Below are 21,391 nucleotides of genomic sequence, written 5' to 3'. Positions count from 1 at the left end.
AGAATTGTCTTCCAGATTGGAGGACGAATTTGCTTGCTTAAATAGCTCAGCTTCACAGGGTGTTTGGTACATTGACAGTGGAGCGTCAGCTCACATGACAGGGATTAAAGAATATTTCTCTAACTACAATGAAGAGCAGATGGACTCCCAGATTACGATGGGAAAGATGACCAAGTGCACCCCTGTGGGGAGAGGTACCATCGATTTTCAGAGGGAGTCAGGAGCAAGTACCAGTGTTATAAATGTACTGCATGTGTCGGGATTAGGTATGAACCTGATTTCAGTATCTCAACTATAGGATAAGGGATATGTTGTTCACTTTGTAGGGAAGAAAGTGTTTGTTAAACACCCAAGTCGAAAGAGGGTGAAACTAATTGGAGTTCGAAGAAACAGGTTGTACAAGTTGCAACTCGATTCTCCAATGGCACTGACAAGCAGTGTGTTATCACTGAAAAGATTTCAAAGGAAAAGGGTAAGGTAAGGGAGAATTGGTCTTGGTTATTCTCCTGTGTTTCTTTCATGCATAAGAAGACAATTGGCAAGCTTAAGGATGACACTCATCAGAACTTTTTGAAATCTAAAGCGAGGCAGTTATCAATTTCAAATTCAAGCAAGGTAGTGTTCAAACCAATAAAGTGCAGGTTTATCTTCAAGTTTCCTTGTAGGGATTTCATAGACATGTTTGAATAAAAGAAGAGTAACCAGAAGCCAATTTCAAAAGAGTAAAAGTCATTTGGAAAGATGTAAAAGTTCCAAGACATGAACTAGTTGACAGCCATGCTCAACATTTCACTTGGATTGTCCCTGCAATAAAGAAGGCAAAATATATCAGAATGATCAATGGAAATTAGGAACTAAAATCAGGATGATGAAGAGACAGTTGAGGACCTGCAAATTCAGTTGAGAAAACCAGGAGGACAGTCTTAGCATAAAAGAACCGGGCAGTAAGTGATTGGAGCCTTAACACAATTTTGGTTAGAACATTACCTTTTTGAAGCTGTTTATGGATGAATTATGTCAAAGATATGTGGCCTATTGGCATAAGATGAAGCTGTGAAGAAATCACAAGAAGAATAATTTTTGAGAAAAAGCTGTGTTTTTGTAATTACACAGCAGTTTCGTAGCGCGCTACGAAACTGCTGTAGGAGCACATTATGATTTCATGGACCAATGTTGAAAGAAAAAGGCAAATCTTCTTGAAGGAGAACCTCTACAAAGAATCATTTAAAAGGTGTAAACATTCAGCAAGGGCAAAACAAGTAGAGGAGAGACATTTTTGAACTCCAAACTTTATCAGTCAACTTATCAGTCAAACTGTCTTCTTGTTTTTACCAGTCAACTTCTAGAAGAGTTTCTGAGCAGTTGAAAACTCATCTCTGAAAATTGAAAGAGGTTTTCATTCCTAAGATACTAAAGTACAAAAACCTCTTCCACTTTCTTCAAATCCATTATGAGCTGGGAGAAACGGGTGACTAAAACTTGCGCTACGAAACTGTTGTAGGTGCAAGTTTTTCACAGGCATATTTCTCTGTTTGACACAGGTTTTTCAAAGACACATTCTGGGCGGTAGGAAAGGTGTTTCAAAAAACCAAGAGAGGTTTTTGTTAAGCACGGATTGGTTCACAAAAGCCTCCTTCAGTTTTTCGAAATACATTTTTTATGAGAAGTTATGAGCTCTGTCCCAAGACCTATTTTTCAGCCAGAACAGAGCAAGGGACAGTCTCCTAGTTTCTAGGAACAGCAAAAGGATGAGTCATCAAAGGCCAGCTGGAAGGTTATGAGCACCATCAAATTCGACTTCATGGAGCTTTAGGTGTCAAATAATGTTTTAAATGTTTAGATAAGGTTGTTGTAATCATAATAAGGAGTTACACTCCTAGTTGTATTAGGTCTCTAGGACTCCTAGTTAGCTGTCCTTTGTATTAAATAGTTAGTTTTAAGTGTCAATAGGTGTCAAATTGGGAGGAATTCGAATTCCCCTCATGCTGGAGGAAGGAATCTACATGAACTCTATATATGGGAGAAGAAATAATGTATTAGAGGTTGGAAAATTTTATGGAAAAGCTTGTATTTGGCCTATGTAAGACTCATTTTTAGTAATACATGCTTGACTTTACTTCTCAGGATTCATGAAGGATTTTTTATGTTCAGAATATGTGATGTTGTCCTTTCCTTAATTCTTACAGTGGTATGGATGTATAATCACTCAGAATTCACTGAATGTGCTCTGACTTCCTGTATACATTTATAAACTGTGTGGTCCCATATGAGTTTATGTTCTGAATGTTTAAATGTTGAATGCCCTGACTTCCATGTAGAGTTGAGTTCATTGTTATATTGAGGTGTTGTTGACTCCATAAGCCCAATGGATAGTTTTGTTTAATGTGTTTCCACCATTCATATTTTTCACAGTTGTTCTATAAGAGTTAGCCATCTTATCTTTAATCAAAATCATTAATCCATCAAGAGAGAGCCCTCTCAGGTTGAGGAGGCTAAGCCTCAGCCTAAAGTAGGTTGAAATAGTTACTTAGAGTCAACCTGACCAGCAGCCTATCAGGATCTGATTTTGAGATAACACAGTGAAAGTAACAAGGGGAAAGACCTGAATGAGCTATGGCATAGGAGAATGGGACATTTACAACATGGAGCACTTAGAATGCTCAAGGAGACAGTGATGGGCGTTCCAAAACTTGGCACAGAACACGATGATGTGTGCAAAGGGTGTATGCTTGGGAAATATGCTAGGGAAACATTCCCAAGAAGTGACAACAGAGCAAATGGCGTGTTGAGGTTGATACATTCAAACATTTGTGGTCCTATGTCCACTAGAGCTCTCAGTGGGGCCAAGTATTTCGTCACCTTTATTGATGACCATTCCAAGAAAACCTGGATCAACTTCTTAAAGACCAAGGATGAGGTCTTCGATCGCTTCAAGGAGTTCAAGCTTCTGGTGGAGAATGCAACAGGGAAGAAGACCAAGGTGCTTCGCTCAGATAATGGTGGAGAGTACACAGATAAAGACTTCACAGACTTTTGTGTGAAGGAAGGCATCGGAAAAGAGTGGGCTCCACAGCAAAATGGGGTAACGGAGTGGAAGAACAGATCTATAGTTGGGGTAGCAAAAGCGATGTTATATGAGCAGGATTTGACCAAATTTCTATGGGCAGAGGCATGTAACACAATGGTGTATATATAGAACAAGTTCCTCATAAGGAATTGGAGAAGATAACGCCAGAAGAGGTCTTCTCAAGAAAGAATCCCAAGGTAAGTCATTTCAAGGTCTTCGACAGCGTAGCTTACTGCCATGTGCCAGATGAGAAACGCACCAAGTTGGATCAGACTGCAGACAAGGGGTTCCTTGTTGGGTATAGCGAAACCTCAAAGGCATACAAGATCTATGTTCCTAGCAGCAGGAACATCGTAGTGAGATGGGATGTAAACTTCATGAAGGACAGAGCCTTCAAGAAGTCTCACAAGATGCCAGCATGTGGTCAGAATGAGTCAGCAGAAGCTCCATTGGTCCAGCAACAGGTGTAGCCAGTGGGACCACTAGTAGGACAGTCACAGGGATCCAGTACAATTACCAATACTAGCATATCCTCAAGTGTAGGGGATTCGGTGAGTTCATAGCAGACGAAGCAGCAGAGGCAGGATGAGAAGCTGGTTGAACCTCCCACAACTAGTGGACGAACCAGCATGGAAGCTCGTTAGACATTGAGAGATACAAAGGAGTTCACTGGAGCTTCTAAGACGAGCAAAAGGGAGCGCAGACAACTTGACAGGTACCAAGCATTGGAGGCACAGATTGCAGAACCTTCCAGCTATTAGGAGGCCGCACAACGTCAGGTTTGGATAGATGCCACGGTAGAGGAGTACAATTCTATCATGACAAACTATGTTTGGGAGGTGGTGCCAAGACCTGAGGACAAGTCAGTTGTAGGTTCCTGATGGATCTACAAGATCAAGTACGCTGCAAATGGTAGCATTGAGAAGTACAAGGCTAGGTTCGTGGTAAAGGGTTATGCACAAAAAGAAGGGACAAATTACGAGGAGACCTTCGCCCCAGTTGCCAGATACACTTCTATCCAATCAGTTATATCCCTAGTTGCACAAATGAGGTGGCAGATTCACCAAATGGACATCAAGACAGTGTTCTTGAACGGGGTGATAAAGGAAGAGGTGTACATAGAACAGCCAGAGGGCTTCGAGACTCATGAGAAGAGCACACATGTGTGCAGGTTGAAGAAAGCTCTATACGAGCTCAAGCGAGTTCCCAAGGCATGTTATTGTCGAATCAATAGCTACTTGCAACAAATGGGATTCATCAGAGTGACGCAGATCCCAACCTTTACTACTTGATGGTAGAGGATGAGCCACTCATCCTAGTTTCATATGTGGATGACCTCTTCTTGACAGGGTCATCAAGGCTCATAGAAGACTGCAAGAGGAACCTGGCAGCATAGTTTGACTTGAAGGACTTGGCATTGACGCACTATTTCCTAGGATTGGAAGTGTGGCAAAAGGACAAGGATATATTCCTTGGTCAAGGGAGATATGCTACAGATATTTTGAAGAGATTTAGAATGCATGATTGTAGACCCATGTCTACTCCCATTATCACCAACTAGAAGAAGATAAACGCATCAAATGATAAGGATGTTGACCCCACGTTGTATAAACAGCTCATCAGTTCTCTCATGTATTTGGTCAACACTAGGCCAGATATCTGCTTCGCGGTCAACACTCTCAGTCAATTTATGGTGGAGCCGAAGAGAGTGCATTGGACAGCAACAAGACACATTTTGAGGTATTTGCACAGCACAATAGAGTATGGGTTGAAATATACCCGAGGGGATGACGTCAGACTATGTGGATTCACAGATGCAAATTGGGCAGGTAGTTTAGTGGACAAGAAAAGTACCTTTGGGTACTGCTTCAGCGTGGGAATAGGGATGGTTTCTTGGTGCAGCAGGAAGCAAAATTCAGTAGCACTGAGCTCTACAAAAGCAAAGTATATGGCAGCTAACACAGCTACGTGCGAAGCTATATGGCTTCAGAAGCTGTTGGTGAGCTTGTTCAGGCAGAGGATGGAGGCGACCAGTGTCTACTGTGATAATTAGAGTTGCATCAAGCTCTCTGATAATCCAGTGTTTCATGACACGGCAAAACACAGATATTCAATGTCATTTCATCAGAGATGTTGTGCAGCGTGGAGCAGTACAGCTATAGTATGTTCCCACAAAAGCGCAGGTTGCAGATATGCTCGCGAAAGCACTAGGGAGAGCTAAGTTCATATATTTTAGAGAACATATGAATATCGTGGAGAACACATTTCAGTAGCAGGGACAGAGTATTTTGGATGATTCTCAGTTGCAGTAGTTGCAATAGCAACAGCAATAGTTGAGAGGGAGTATTAGTTGGGTTGCAGTGCAAATGCAGAGTTGGCACCGTTGATTTTTAATGTACTTTGGACAAGTGGTTTCTCATGGGTTAGTCTCTACCTAGTGAAAAGTGTCCAAAATAATTATTTTCCTATGTGTGACTTTATAAAGTGAAAGTGACTTTATAAGTGGTAAAGTCAATGTTAAATTATAAAGTGAAAAGTGACTTTAGACATAAAGTACAATGTGGGTACTTTATTTAATGGGTGAGTTAAAAAATAGAAAGTGAAAATTAAATGCACATTTATTCGCATCCCTTGATCTAAATTAATCTGAGCCATTAGATCTTAGGGTTGCCCAAAAGTCATTTAAGGAAACAAAAGGGGGAAAAGAAAAGAAACACTGCATTCATTCTTCATGCGCAGATTGGAGAAAGGAGACTAAGAGCTGGAGAAAAGTTCTGAAGGAGAAATGTTGCAACAAGCTGAAGGAGCAATTTCTAGGAAAAGTTGGGCACGAAAATCGAGGCATAGAAGACAATGGAAGGTACAGTACGAACAACATTGAATGTTGTGAGCTGCATGTCATTCGAGAGAAGTTTTTGAAAAAAAATCCATACAGTCCGTACAGCAGTATGGAGATCTATATAATCCGTACGGAATCCGTACAGTACCATCTGTACGTTTGTATGCGTACAATACATATTTTCAACTTCAAGTGGGCACAGAAGTCGAGGCAAAGTGGGCACGATTTTCAAGGAGTTTGGGCTAAAGAGATAAGTTGTATTTTGTTGCTTTGTTTTGTCTGCAAATGTATTTTTCCTGAACTTGAAAGATAAATAAATTTGAAGAGCTCTCTAACAGGTTTTCCCTGGAGAAGATTTAAGGGGTTTTGCCTGGGTCTAAGTTGACCAAAAATCTATGTGTATTTTTATGTGTGTCGCTGGTCTATTTATGTCCATATTTATTTTCAGCGTGTGTTGACAGTCCCATGTGTTTTAATCTGAAAATTTCATTTCCAGAATTCTATATGTTGAATGTATGTTTAGGGGAAAGGGCATTTAACTGAATGGGAGTGATAAGGTGAAATTAATACAGGGTTGGGATTGCAAGAAACTTTTTAGTCATCAAATTTCAACAGGCAGCAGTACAGATTGTAGAGTGTAATGTCAGTAGCAACATAGATGCAGCTTGGTTCAGCTACAATCAGTGGTAGATGAATCAGAGTTAGCACAGTGGTTAATGGACAGTGGCAAGCAGCTATAGTTGTCAGACATCAGCAGCGTGTATCGAGGATGATGCAGAGATAGGGTGTTGTAGCAGGAGTGCGGCGCTAGAGAGAACATCTTCCTCGCTAAGAGGGAGTGTTAGCTTTTGTAGCATCGGACAGTGTTCAAGTCTCAAAACTTTGTGTAGAGGCTAGAACACATGAGTTCTCCAAAGACCAGAAATTGTTTCTGAAAATTCCTCATAAAGATAGCTCAATTAAATTAATTGATCATCATTTAAATTTTTCGTAAGTCTAACTTAGGAAAACTGGTTAATTAATAGCAATTAATTGAGAAAGGTGAGAATTCTCTACAAACTCACACGAATCGACTTGGAGATGATCTCAGCCATCGATTAAGTTTTAATCTTGGTCGTTATAGCCCCAACTAGAAATTATAAATTGAAGTTGATGAGTAGATGGAGACACACATCACAGTAAGTGAGAGCCAATAATGTGAGTTCATTGGGCAGTTCGAGCTAGCCAGCAACAGAGTTCAAGCCAGAGAGAGGACGCAGAGCTAGAGAGGGGCAGAGACAGTGATCTGGACAAAGATTTTCGAGCTTCGGAGAGGCAAGAGAAAAGGTCGCATTATTTCTCCTGGATGTAGCGTACGGCCTGCCAGTTGCTTCAGTGAGCAGTTTGATTTTGCTAGAGAGGAGGACGTTTCAGTTTCCAGAGGTCGAGAGGATTTAATATGCAGGAGAGACACTTCCCCAGTCAGCGATAGGCAAGACAGCTTGATTAGCATCAGTTCCGAGTTGAGCGTGTGGCAGGTTGCGCAGAGGTGACACAGGGCCTACATAGAGGGTTTGGACGGCTTGCTTTTTAATTGTCAATTTGAGTCGAGATTGCTTAGAGACGAGGGTAAATTCCCTCAGGTGATTTTGCCAATATTTCTCTCAGATTGGATAGTTAGTTGGGCACCCAAATTTATAGTACTCATAATTCATTGTTGCATAATAATAAAACCCTCAATTGCTGCGTCGGCTTTCCTGCATTGGATTTTTCCAGGGACATTTGCCCAAAAATAATTGTGTTATTTTTATGTGTGTACTAGCATTTCTCAGTTCCTATTTTTGCTTCAGCAGTATTTTTTATTTAGTGAAGAAACTGCAGTGTGAATAATTCATTATTTTGACCTAAATAAAATAAATTGCATAATTAATTTATCAGTTTGAAGAATTATTTCCAGTTGTTAAATTTTAAGGAATTTTCACAAATAGTTTGCCCCATTTACCATCCATGGATCATGGGAAAGTACTTGGACAGTTTTCCACAAATTTTCCTTGGAAACTAAAAAAGATAGTGGATCTACAGGGAAATCTCTAATAAATCCTAATCCATCCAAGCAAAAAATATGGAAGAAATAAAGTAGCACTTAAATGATGAACACGAGAGATTGTTGTAATACCTAAGTACATAAAAAAGAGAAGCATGCTAGAGAAAGATTGTCCTTGGGCCTTTATCCAACAATCACTAGAGTGAATGAATTACAAATGAGTGTTGTGCTTTAATTATACATCTTTAATGCTTAGGGCATGAACCTCAAAAGAGTGACTAGGTCAACCTAGTCAGATATTAAAAATACAATCAAGCGGGTTAATTACCCTTATGTAGGCTCAATAAAATCACCAATGCATCAAATGGAGTGTCAACATGTGGCATAGAGTGAAGATTAAACATAATTGCAACACTTGTTGCTCTTTGTGCACCACTTCTATTTTGCTTGGCTATTGTTGTTGGTCATAGTCACTACTACCTTTGACTTATTTTGGTCTCTAGTGGGCATTCATACAAATTTCATTTCAACGTGTTGAAAATATAGCGAGCAAGAACTTTTGGCTTGTGCCTTAACCAATTAAGACCTCGAATTGTCCTCGTGAGTTAGACTTCAATTAGGATGAGTTATTTCTAGTTTACTCGAATAATCATCAAGTTAACATGCATAGAGTTGAAGCTTCAATCATATAGGAGTCTTCACCAGTTTGAATACAAAACAAGGTGGCAGTTAGCAGTACAGTTACAGTGAGTTACAAGTTAAGAACTCCACTGTTGATTGAAGAGAGAAAAAGCATCTCTCAGTTAACCCATCAATCAAGAACTCAAGTTCTAAATTTGAACTAGGTCTTATTGCATGTTTGAATTAGGGCTATAAAGAAGAGGATGAAGGCACAAGGAAATTCATTGTTTTGTGCACAAAGATTTGTGACAAGGCAGAGCTCACGAGTCTATGAGAGAACCTTGATTGTGGAGAGTGCAGGGATTGTGTCCTAAGAAATAGAAGGCACAAGTGCGCTAGGATTTAGGAGTTGGTTGTGCGCAGAGAAGAGGAGTTGGGTCCTAAGATTTAGGAGGCAGTAAGTGCGCAAGGATATAGGGAATTTCCCTATAAAATAGGAGTTGATTTGCGCCAGAGAATAGGGGTTAACGTGCAGTAGGAAAAAGGGGTCTAGTGCGCAAGGATTAAGAAGCCTCTAGTGCGTAGAGATCAAGCAGAAGTGAGCAGGTTTTGCAGAGAAAGTCAAGGAGGCAACACAGGAACAATTGTGTGCTAGGGGCCAAGATCAAGAAGGATCTATGCTAGACAAAATCAATTGTATCAGTTGAGATTTGTGCGAGCAGCAGAACACTTTCTCAAGAGAGATGGATTGCTTTATAATAGATCCAAGTGCTCAAGAACAATCCATAAAATAGCCACATCAAGCAAGGAGGTTTTCCCTGTTGGGATTCCTAAGAAAAATAAGTGTGCCAATTTGTGCATGTCTTTGTGCTTTATTTCACTGCTTATAAGTTATTAAGAAACTTTGTGTCTTGATGAAAGTAAACTAGTTTTCAGTTTTCAATCATTCATCTAAGTAGTTGCAAAGTTTGATGGAAATTTAACATGGTATAAGAGTAGAGATTAGTATAAAGACAAGCACCAGATTGACCAGTTAGTGGACAGCGCAGATCAAGCAGAAGGCTTGTGCTAGAGTTTGAAGAGCACAACAATTCTTTGGATAGTAGTATGGCGTTCCAAGGACTAAGGTCAGATCACAATTTAGAGGAAGCCTCAATTTTTTTCTCATGGAAGGAGCAGATCTCAGTGTGTTGGAAGATAGTGGAGTGCTCGAGTGTGTGAACCAGGCAATAGCTCCACCTCAAGATGACCAACAGTTGATACAACATAAAGAGAATGACACCAAGGCGAGGAGAATCATTCTTGAGGGGATAAAAGATCATATTATCCCTCATCTCCATGAGAAGAAGACAACATGTGAGATGTTTAAAGCCATCTTAGATCTATATCAAGGTCCCAATGATGCCACGAAGCTTGCTCTCGAGGAGAAGCTAAGCAGTATCTAGCTAAGCAATGGAGAGCTCATCATCACATATCTTTCGAAGTTCACTCAAGTTCGAGATGAGCTAGGTGGAGTGGGTGTCACTGTAGCAGATGTTGACCTTGTGAGTCTTGCGTTTCTAGGACTTCATAAGTCTTGGTATAGTTTCTAGGATGCAGTAAGTGGCAGAGAGAATATTCCCAGTTCAGAAAGGTTATGGAGTGATTGTGTTCAAGAAGAAAATTAGGAGAGGGATGAGAGCTAGTAGAGAAGCTTCAGCAGAGGACGAGGAGAACTTTGCCTTGGCAAGCAAAAGTAGCAAAGCCATGGGAAAGAAGGGCCCAGGAGAGGCCAAGTCCAGTTAGAAGGGCGAGACGAAGAAGAAGGATCTGATCAAGATCAAGTGCTTCCATTGCCATGAGTTCGGACACTATGCCACTAAGTGTCCTAATCGGAAGGAGTCCAGTAAGGATCATGTAGTTGTAGCAGCTAAGGTAGATGTGTTTTATGCTCAGTTCGAGAGAGATTTCTCATTGATAGCTAGCATTGCAAGATCAAGAGATAGCAGTGCATGGTATATTGATTCAATGGAATCCTTCTACATGACTAGGAAAAAGGAGTATTTCAACTACCTGAAGGAGAAGGACATGCAGTTTCAAATTGACCTAGGAGATGATGGCAAGTAAGCAACCAGGGGAGTTTGTACTGTCAGTTTCGGGAGGGAGTCAGGTAGCTCTCTCCATCTTATAGATATCCTATGTGTTTTAGGCCTAAACCAGAACCTTGTTTCAATAGCTACTCTTGAGGACAAGGGTTATGATGTTATCTTAAGCAGAGGTAAGGCTTACCTCCAACACTTAGCTTTTGGATGTAAGAAGCAGATGGGTGTAAGAAAGAAGAATCTATACCTGCTACAAGTTGGGACAGGGACAGCCTTGAGTAGCAACGCAAGAAGTGCATTGAGTAGAGACATGAAGGTGGAGAAGAGTAAAACTCTGAGGGAGTCCTTGGAGCCAAAGCAAGTTAGAGCTTTCAAGAAGGCGCCTCAGCCAATATCACAATTTGAGTCTCGGCTAGTTGGCAAGTGGGCCAACCAGCAGGATGACAAGGAAAGTCTTATAGTTCAGAGGGAGCAGCGGCAGTAGCGGATAACGTTGTGGTGTTGAAGACAAATCCAGGGGAAAGAGGTTCTTCTAGAAGTACCTCCCTCACTGAGTGTTGAAAATATAGCAAGCAAGGTCTTTTGGCTTGTGCCTTAGCCAATGAAGACTTTGAATTGTCCTCATGAGTTAGACTTCAGTTAGGATGAGTTATTTCCAGTTTACTGGAATAATCATCAAGTTAACATGTGTAGAGTTGAAGTTGCAATAATATAGGAGCCTTCATCAATTTGACTACAAAACGAGGTGGCAGTTAGCAGTTCAGTAAGAGCAGGTTAGCCTTCAGTCTTGATTGAAGGAAGGACAAGTTAAGAACACTAATGTTGATTGGAGAGAGAAATAGTATCACTCTCAGTTAATTCATCAATCAAGAACTTGAGTTCTAAATTTGAACCGGGTCTCCTTGTATGTTTGAATTGGGCCTATAATGAGGAGGATGAAGGCAGAAGGAAATTCATTGTTTTGTGCACAATGGTTTGTGACAAGACAGAGCTCACAAGTTTGTGAGAGAGCCTTGATTGTGGAAAGCGTGGGAATTGTGTCCTAACAAATAGAAGGCACAAGTGACCTAGGATTTAGGAGTTGGTTGTGCGCAGAGAAGACGAGTTGGGTCCTAAGATTTAGGAGGCAGGAAGTGCGCAAGGATATAGGGATTTTCCCTATAAAATAGGAGTTGATCTGTGCTAGAGAATAGGGGCTGATGTGCGCTAGGAAATAGGGACCTAGTGCGCAAGGATTAAGGAGCCTCTAGTGCGCAGAGATCAAGCAGAAGTGAGCAGGTTTTGCAGAGCAAGTCAAGGAGGCAGCAAAGGAACAATTGTGTGCTAGAGGGCCAAGATCAAGCAAGATCTAGGCCAGCCAAGATCAATTGTATCAGCTGAGATTTGTGTGAGAAGCAAAATGCTTTCTCAAGAGAGACAGATTGCTTTGTAATAGATCCAAGTGCTCAAGAACAAACAACAAAATAGCCACATCAAGCAAGCAAGTTTTCCCTGTTGGGTTTCCTGAGAAAAAAAAGTGTGTCAATTTGTGCATGTTTTTTTATTCCATTGCTTATAAGTTGCTAAGAAACTCTGTATCTAGATGAAAGTAAACTAGTTTTTCCGTTTTTTCAGTTATTCATCTAAGTAGTTGCAGAGTTTCATGGGAATTTAACACAATGTTCAGTTTTCTGACAACAATATGCAGGAAGTGGGACAAAATTAGGCTCTGCTAAAAGGAGTTTCCTCAATAAATTTCTCTATTAACAGATTTTACTACACATCGGATTCCAATAAATGAATTGGCTATGTATAATCCTTATTTTTTCCACAGATCAGCACTCACACAATTCATCTGCAATTTTAGGCTGAATTATAAACCACACTTTTAACCTCATTATCACATACGAATTTTTAAATCCAACTGGTGATCTCGAAAGAAGTGTGACAACCTTTTCACATCTGATTGATATCCAGTTGTAGAAAACACTTGTTGGACAGACAATCCATCTATTTCAATCAAGAAACTAAAGTTAGAACTGTTATAGGTGATATACAATAATTGATTTTTTATTGCTATCAATGTCCATAAGGAAGTAATGCTATAATCTAATGTCGTTGGGTTCTTCCTTCCAAAAAGGCAAGGAAGCCAGAACGTAGAACTGTTTCAGATCAAATATGGGAAGGTTACCACACAAATCTGAAAGGAAACATGAGACTTAATGATACTGACTGAATAGTATGGAGTTGCTGAATTCCACTACCATCATGCACATCACAGGTCAGTTACAGCCAACTAATTTTCTGATCTTTTAAACAGTTCAAATGTACACAATATCCTTGACTGGCTGATCATAACAAAATCCCATACATGAAAATATTTTATTCGTTATCTGTTTGACCCATTGATGGGAAATGTAGATTAGTCCTAAAGCATTTAACAAAGATTGTTTCCGTTAGAAGTTTCTCCAACTCTAAAGTATTGACTGCAACTTCAGATCATCAAAGGCAATACAATGCAAAAGCATGTTCACGGTCTATATTAACTATTACTATCTAGAAGTATCCATTAATTCCCCAGAGACTATGATGTACCTTGGGAGACAATGTAATTTGAAAACACCGACCTTGGGCATCAAGACCACTCTCATTGCCGTCAACCTCTGTCAAAGTAAACAAAAGAACAATCTAGATATGGTAAAACCCTTCTCAATAACACTGAGAAGCATAAACAGCAAGAAAGCAAGTTCCACATTAAAGTGTTAAGAACTCTAGAATCTAGACCATATTTCTCTGCTTCAGTTCACCAGAACCTCCATACAGTGGCCAAAAAGCACAAAAACCTTAGAAACATAAAGTAGCAACAAAGGCTGTGACATATAGTTTTAATGATTAGAAAAACCTCTTATGTCATCCATCAATATTGCTTGCAGAGCTTCAATTTCCATTTCTTGATCTTGACCGTAGTCTGCAGACAAATGCCACAATCAACCATCAGTAGTTTCTTCAAATAGTCCCTCACACAATCTGCAAATATATCACCAAATATATCATCAAAGAAGTCCAAAGTTAAAGCATTCTTGGGATCCTCACTCAAATCATCATCACAAGGAAGGACACCTCAAAAGACCCTCATTCTACTTGAATTGAAGAAATCATAAAATCAAAGCATCTTGAAGCATACTCATCCAAGGGAAGGAAGAAGAAAGGAGTCGTTGGCATCATCAAAAGTCTCAAGGTGATCTCCCTCTCTTTGGAGTCAAGGACCACTTTTGAAGAAAACCATCTTTATCAAGAAGTTTTCTATTATCTATATCATCATCAAATTCAAGAAGGCAGCAGATTGAAGGAGCATCTTCACAAGTAAGTATATATATGTCTACATTTGAATCTCTCAAAAAGTCTTTTTGCAAGGAAAGCAACAAACTGGTTGGGGCTTCAAACTTTCTTGCATGGAGGAAAAGAACAAATCTGAAGCTCATAGAAAATGAGGTCATGGAAAATGTTAAGGGCTCAATCACAAACCTCCAAAGGAAGATGCTCAAGCACTTGCAAGGTATATGAAAGGGGAAGTAAGGGCTCAAAGGATTCTCATAGAATCCATCAAGGATCCCCTCATTCCCTATGTATCAAAACTAGAAACATCAAAAGAAATATATGACAAACTTGTAGAATTGTTCTCTGTAAGCACTATAGGAGAAGTAATCTTGTTAAGACAAGAACTCTACAAGATGAAGATATCAAAAGAAGAAGGAATAGCCTCATACTTTATGAGGATATCTGAAATAAGAGATCAACTACAAGAATTAGGAGAGATAATGTCTGACAAAGAGATGTCTAGCATAGTGCTCAATGCACTACTGGAAGAATGGGGCAACTATTGCTTTGGGGTAGCATCGGATGTGCCCTAGCCACGAAAATTGGTGGAGAGGCTAAGGCGCATGAGATATCCAATACCCAGAAAGGGTTTGGGCAGATTCTAAAAAGTTTGGGAGATATTAAAATAATTAATATTTTTAATGGAGTCCCTAAGTCTAAACTTAGGGAAATTAAAATATTAATGTGAATTAATATAAAACAGTGTTAGAATGGTCCAAAAGTCATGGATCAAGCCAGATCTAATCTTAGCCGTCGATTAGGGACTTAATCTCGGCCGTTGATTTGTCAACGAGAAAAGTATAAGAGGAGGCTTGAGGGTCACTTGCAGAACACACCAAGAGATCAAGATTTCGACTTTCTGGGCCTGGGTTTGCTGAGAAAGTTGAGAGAGTGATCAGAGTTGCAGTTGAGGGGCAGTGAATACAGAAGCAAAGTGGCAGAGATAGCATCGAGAGGATCAGCGCAGTAGCCGGAGAGAGGGACACAAAAGCAGCCAAGGGTTCACGCAAAGCCAGCGAGGGCTCACACAGAAGCAGCCAGGAGCTGCGCAGTGCCTCAGAGGGCTACCGTGGGTAACGCAAAGGGCTAGAGGACTGACGCAGTGCCTCCAAAGGCTAACACAGGCCAAGCCAGAGTGACGTTGGGCTAACGCTAGGCCAGAGAGAGGCTGACGCTAGGGTTTCGTGGGGCAGATTGGAGCTGTGGAGCTACCGGAGTGTTTATCTGGGGTTTCAGCCAGAATATCTGCTTCCGAGTAGAGAGGTACTACTGCCGAGATTTTTCTTTGTTGGGTGAGCCGGATTTGGCACCCATATTGTATTCTAAAACTACTTAATAAATCAAACCCTCAGATAGCTGCACCGGTTTTCCCGCATTGGGTTTTTCCGGGGACATTAGTCCAAAAATAACGATGTCACTTGTGTGCTTGTTTCTAATTCCTTCAATTGATGATCTGTAATGTGTTGAGCATGTACTTGTATTTATTTCCAGTATTTACATAGTAAATAACTTGTTAATTAACAGAAGAAGTAGGTAGGAATAAATCAGTAAAGTGCATGAAGGGTTTCTAACTTGTCAGACTTAGAAATTCCAACAACAACTTCACATCAAGTATCTATGGGAAGAAGGAAGCTACTCCATTTAATGATCTATGGTCACTATGCAAAATTGAAGAAACCAGGTTGAAGGCAAAATTTGATGTAGGATCAAATGAACAAACTCAAGCATATACTGCTATGAAAAAAAGAGGAAGTTTGGGAAATTTGGTCCTCGTAAAAGAAAGAAGAATATGGCAAAGGTTCAATGCTATGGATGTCAAGAATATGGGCACTACAACAGAGCTTGTCCTAAACTTAAGAAGGACAACAACCAAAAAGGAAGGGAAGAAGCCCATATCGCTGAAGAAGTGGAGGAAGTTGAAAAGAAGAAATCCAAGAAAGAGGAAGTAAAAGATCTCAAATATGATTGAGATAGCCTTCCTCACCTAGTTCTTTTCAAGTTTTTGTCTCAAGTTCTTCTGTTGTAAAATATAGCTATCATAGGAATCATTTGAGGCATGACAGGATGCATCATAGCATCATAAAAGCATACGATTGAAGGCAAGAGATCATGACATCATCTTAAGCAAGCATGAAGGATAGCTGAAATTGAAGTCTATGGCAGCCACCCATAGAAAGATGTAGCTCTTGGTAACCTCATTAGAAGCATAAGTAGTACTTATGGGAAAAAGAAAGTCATCTAGTATAGAGCTCCTCATACATCATTCAAAAGGAGAATTCGCGGGATGAGGATGATCAAGATCCTTCATTGGAAGGTTCACCTACTAGAAGAAGCAAGTGTCTCGCGAGGAATTCCAACTTGTATGGGATTCATGGGATAATGGTATGATGTCAAAAGAAGTAAAGCAAGTCAAGGGATTAAAGTTCTTTTAATCAAGAAAGTTGTCGAAGGAAGTCTAGATGACCAAAAGAAAGAGACGAGGTATGTATGCTTGTACTATAAAATAGACTCATGTCATATGGTTGCAGATATCATGAATGAGTGCTCTACCTCAAGAGCATGATCAAAAGAAAGGATCTCTCCTGTGAAAGGATGCATGAAGGCATGGTTCACACATTGACTAGATGAAATCAACATAATATGTCCTCAGATGAAATATGAGGTGGTTGACAAAGTTGAAGGAACTACGATTGGAATTTCCTGGGAGGAAATGTGTGAATGAAGAAAAGAAGAGATCATGAAAAATGCAACTATAGAGAAGGTAATTAACATCCAAGGACTAGAAGATTTGACTATGATATCTCAATGGATAAGATATGAAGATCTTGATAAACTCTGGAAAAAAAAAAGATCCTTGACATTGTATATCTTTTTGGAGATGTGTCAATATATATATGAAGAATGTTGATGCAATCAAGGAGATGTCATGATGAAAGACCATCACAAAGGTATTTTTTATTTACTGTTCATTTTCTATTTTTGAATAATATCTAGATGAGCTTATGCAGGGCTACCAAAGGAAGAGCTATAGATGTCATCTACAACTGGCACTCATGTGGTAAGATGAAAGATCCTGAAGAAAACATGATGCAAAGAAGGCAGCAAGGTATAAAGGAAAGGCTAGATAAGGACTAATGAATCACTTTCCAATAAAAGAAAGAATGACATGACTGACATGATGAATGAAAGTGATGGATGGTCAATGCCCTTCGAAGAAGTCCCAAAAAAATGAAGACTCCTAAATAAAGAGAAAGAAGTTCATGACATCGAAAGGAGGAGCTTTTCAAGCAGTTGGTTGTCCCATGATCTCCACCTAAAGAGTTGCTAGAAGCAAGTCCCTAATCAAGAGGGAGTTTGGTCAAGTCCCTAATTAAGAGGGAGTTTGGTCAAGTCCCTGATTAAGAGGGAGCTTGGGTACATTCCTTTTATAGGAATGGGTACATTCCTTCACTGGAATGGGCATATCCTCCCTAATTGAGAGGGATAGATAGACATATCATTCTTGTCTTTGCTTGGGATGATAGAATGGAGGATTGGATAAGCATATGGCATCCGATACTCTTTGAGAATGTGGTAGGGCATCCAAGATAAAAGTAGTCGTAGAGGACCAATATTCTTTGAGGACTGGGAATCCAAGATAAGGATAGTCCTAGCGAAACATACTCTGAGTGAACCTAGGTGGGGTATGTTCCAAGAGAGACAATGATGAGGGTGTCTATAAATCATTGGTCTCGCCAGCATTGTGATCTGATCTCGTGGAGAGATAGAGCAGTTAGTCAAGGCCTTGCTATGTGACAATGCTGGATTATATGATGCTAAACAGATAGATTACCAATCCAACTCTTCTTATGAGAATTCTTCAAATTCAGAATGTCCAAGTGCCTTGTATGGATTGTGAATACCTCCCTAGTTAAGAGGGAGTGTTGAAATATGTAGCTAGGTTTAGTCTTCATAATGACATGTGTAATCATGGTTTTATGTAATTGATGTAAAGAAGAAAAATAAAATTATTTGTGTCATGCTTGAGTCATGGATTTCATGCTCAAAAATTTTTATTTTTATAGATCAAGCTCCCATTGTGAGCTATTAGGATTGGTCATAAACTCAATTAAGTCATTGTCATGTATTGAAGACCCATTTGGGCATGTTATATATTGTAAAAGAAAATTTATTTGAGTCATAAACCCTCCAAGACCTTGTCACAAGCACTCAATCAAGTCAGCCTTCCAAAATATGCTTTAGATCGTTCTAGAAGGTGATGTCGGCCTACACACTAGCACAAGTCAACTTATTTTTCATGGGCAAACTACTATATAAAGGAGGACTTAGCCTCACTTGAAGACAACTCGTTCAAGCATCTGAAATAGAATATCAAGTGTGAGAAACACAAGAAGAGAAGCCTCTCATCAAGCGAAGAAGGGAGGAGAAGGAACCGGAGTAATTTTTTATCTGTTTTGAGGCAAATACCTCTCACACGTGCGAAGAAGATTAGTATCATCTACTGCAGAAGAAGTCGAGTTATCACAGTCATCATAGGAGGCCAAATCAAGGAAGAAACCAAGTCACTTATCAAGCCGAATTGTAGAAAAAGGAAATACTATCCAAGCGAGAAGGAAATCAACGATAAAAACATTGTTTGTCCCTCACACGTGCTGCAACTAGGGTTTTTGAAGAGGCTGAGAATTGTAGGACTATGTCAACAGTCGAAATTTGAAGAGAAGTCAAGATCTATGTTGAAGAAATCAAGTTTGTCTAGCGTTGACTCAAGGAAGAAGAATTGTTTCAAAGAAGTCTTCTGACTTGTTCTTGGAGAGGTTGTTAGATCAAAGGTCTTGGTCATGGAATTCACTACTTGAAGATTCTATAAAAAGAAGAATTTGTTTGGGTTTCCCTCTCAACTTGGAGAGGTTTTGGCCTTAGTTGATCACCTACATCTTGTGTCCCTTGTCTTATTGTTGTTCATATTTTAATAGTTGTTTGATGAAAAGAACACTATAATATTCAAGCTAAAGAAGAACCTAAACATAAGAAATAAAAAGTATTCACAAGCAATTATCATTTCTAGAGAAATCACTCCTTGTCTTTGCCCTAGATTTCTCAACATGATGTAGAAGTGTCTAGGTAAGCTCCCAATGTACAAGTCAGTGAGCCAGTGGAAGTCGACCTAGAAAGGGTTAATGAATCCGCCTTGGAAGACTATAAAAGGAAGACTCGTCCTCCATTTGTGAACAAGCAATCAAGCTTGCATATCTTAGTATTATGGTCTATGACTTGAGGAGGCATGTGAAGGATATTAGGGGGGCTAGAAGAGCCTTACAAAGATGGAAGTTCGAAGTCTCTTTTTTATGTGATGTCCTTAGATTCTGCTAGGGTTTCCACAAAAGTAACGAAGTTGTAGATGTAGACAAAATGTAGAATTAACGAAGTTACAGAAGTGAAGAAGACCTGATTGGCTAGCTGGTTGACTTGTATCTTGATGGAAACTAAAGACCTTAGGTTTGGTCTTGGAAGTCTCCTTTGATAGTTGACAAGAAAGAGAAGTAATGATGGGTTTTCCCCTTTTAAGGGGTTTTGCCCTAGCGTGGAGCCTATATCCTGTGTTCATTATATTTGGCATTTACTTTATGATAAGAACATAAGCATAATTAAGTTAAGAAGCACCTAAATCACAAGTAAATGTCAAAGAAGGAAAATGTTAAGTTAAATATGCTACCCTAATTAATTTTCCAATAGAAATTGAGTGTAGAGGGCTCCAAAAATCATGATCTAGGGGTTGGCGGGCACAAAATGGATCTCATGGGTCTCCTAGCGATAAAATAGCATGTTTTTGCTCCAACGTTGAGGCCTCTAAGGATGTTGTTATCCGTCACATGTCTCAAAGGGTGAGACAAACCTCACTTGGGCCTCCAATCAGCTGCCAAACCATGTGTACACTGCTAAGTCGGTCGGGGCATGCTATTCCAGGTGCATCATCTTATGAATAATGTGGAACAAAGTGCAAATTGATGAGGGTGTTGTGGGTGCCCGTGGAATGGAATAATTATCTGCAAGTGATAGAAGTCCCATGGCTCTCAACACTTCACCTGCAGGGTGTCATAATGCTCCTCTAGTGGAGTTGGGCCCCAGTTAAGTTGCCCATCCCATGATGAAAACCATCTACCAATCACACAACAAGTCCAGTGTTGCATCTTCACCATTAAGAACAATAATCATTAATGCATCTAAGTGGACCAAGCTTGCAAGTCATAGGCAATTTGACACTTCATACAAGTCTTCCCTTTCAAATTTTGGGCTTTGATCACGTAATAGTGTTACCTCCCTAGGTAGGAGTGGCTAATTGAGGAACCTATAGCGTGTTCCCAACCCCTACAAGGAAAGACAAGTCCCTGGTACATCCCTCAATCAATAGATGCCATGTGAATAATGATGGAACAGAGGGGACAAGGGGTCACAAATATGCCACGGTCAAAAGAGGTAGCAATGATGAGGAAATCCACATTTTGGGCATACAGATGTGAGGAGGGAGCAATTGTGGATGCATGAGTTACGTCGGCCATTGTTTTCCACCCCTCTTATTGTCTTTTGCCTTTTCTTGATTCTTTTCTTTATATTATTGCTCAAAGCTCTAGGAAATGAGAGCATGTTGTGAATGGTATGTAGTAGTGGATCACCCCCTTAAAGGTGGGGCAGTTCATCACCCACCAGGGGTTGGAACATGCAAGGGTTGCTTTTATAATGTGGAAGGGCAAGATTGGTCCTAGGAATCAAGTGATGGCCATAATGATAAGGGGTAGAGCTCATGCTTGACTTTTGCCCATGTGTTAATGTTAATGTCCCATCCATCTTTCGCATTTTATAATCTTCTCTTTCTTTTGTCTCTTGCTTGTGGCCATGATATGCTTTTTACTTTTCTTTTAACTACATCAACCCCCGACGGCAAAGTTTCCAAGCCCAGCCCATATTTGTGGACAAAGAGAGGGGGTGTGCTAGAACCTAGTGGACTATGGTCATGTGGACCCGGAGATGAGAGGTGGAAAATAGGGCTTATAATGGGGATGGAAAGTGATAAGTATGGAATCGGGAAAAAGGGACCACGCTATCTCAAACAAGGTTTCCCATAGTACCCTTCCTAAAGCCATGGGCCATTAGGGGAGGTCCCACTACACTAGGATTGAAGATTAATGTTAGTTTTTGTAGCATCATATGGTGTTCTAGTCTCGAAATTTTGAGGAGAGGCTGAAACAAAGGATTTCTCCAAAACCCAGAAATCGTTTCTGGAAATTCCACCTAGAGATGGCTCAATTAAATTAATTGACCATAATTAAAAATTTCCTAAGTCTAACTTACGAAAAATGGTTAATTAATAGCAATTAATTGAGAAAGGTGAGAATTCTCTAGAAACT

At 40.0% G+C, this 21,391-nt stretch overlaps 1 protein-coding gene across 2 annotated transcripts in view; it reads right to left on the bottom strand.

The window, feature by feature from the left end:
- LOC149257413 (Ubiquitin-conjugating enzyme family protein) overlaps positions 1-21,391 on the bottom strand; it is a 310,163-nt gene that overhangs the window by 247,982 nt on the left and 40,790 nt on the right. For both annotated transcript variants that reach the window (XM_089414286.1, XM_089414281.1), the window contains exons 2-3: positions 13,513-13,578; positions 13,206-13,273 (exon numbers count right to left, since the gene is read on the bottom strand). In XM_089414286.1, the coding sequence (XP_089270412.1) occupies positions 13,206-13,273; positions 13,513-13,578 (134 nt within the window). The remainder of the gene's footprint in view (positions 1-13,205; positions 13,274-13,512; positions 13,579-21,391) is intronic.

This window comes from Pinus tabuliformis, chromosome 6, assembly GCF_031772625.1.
Source record: "Pinus tabuliformis cultivar Carrire ecotype Pingquan chromosome 6, CPIR1, whole genome shotgun sequence".
Taxonomy (NCBI): Eukaryota; Viridiplantae; Streptophyta; class Pinopsida; order Pinales; family Pinaceae; genus Pinus; species Pinus tabuliformis.
Note: the sequence above shows the minus strand (reverse complement) of the source record. Positions and strands in the feature narration are given on the sequence as shown.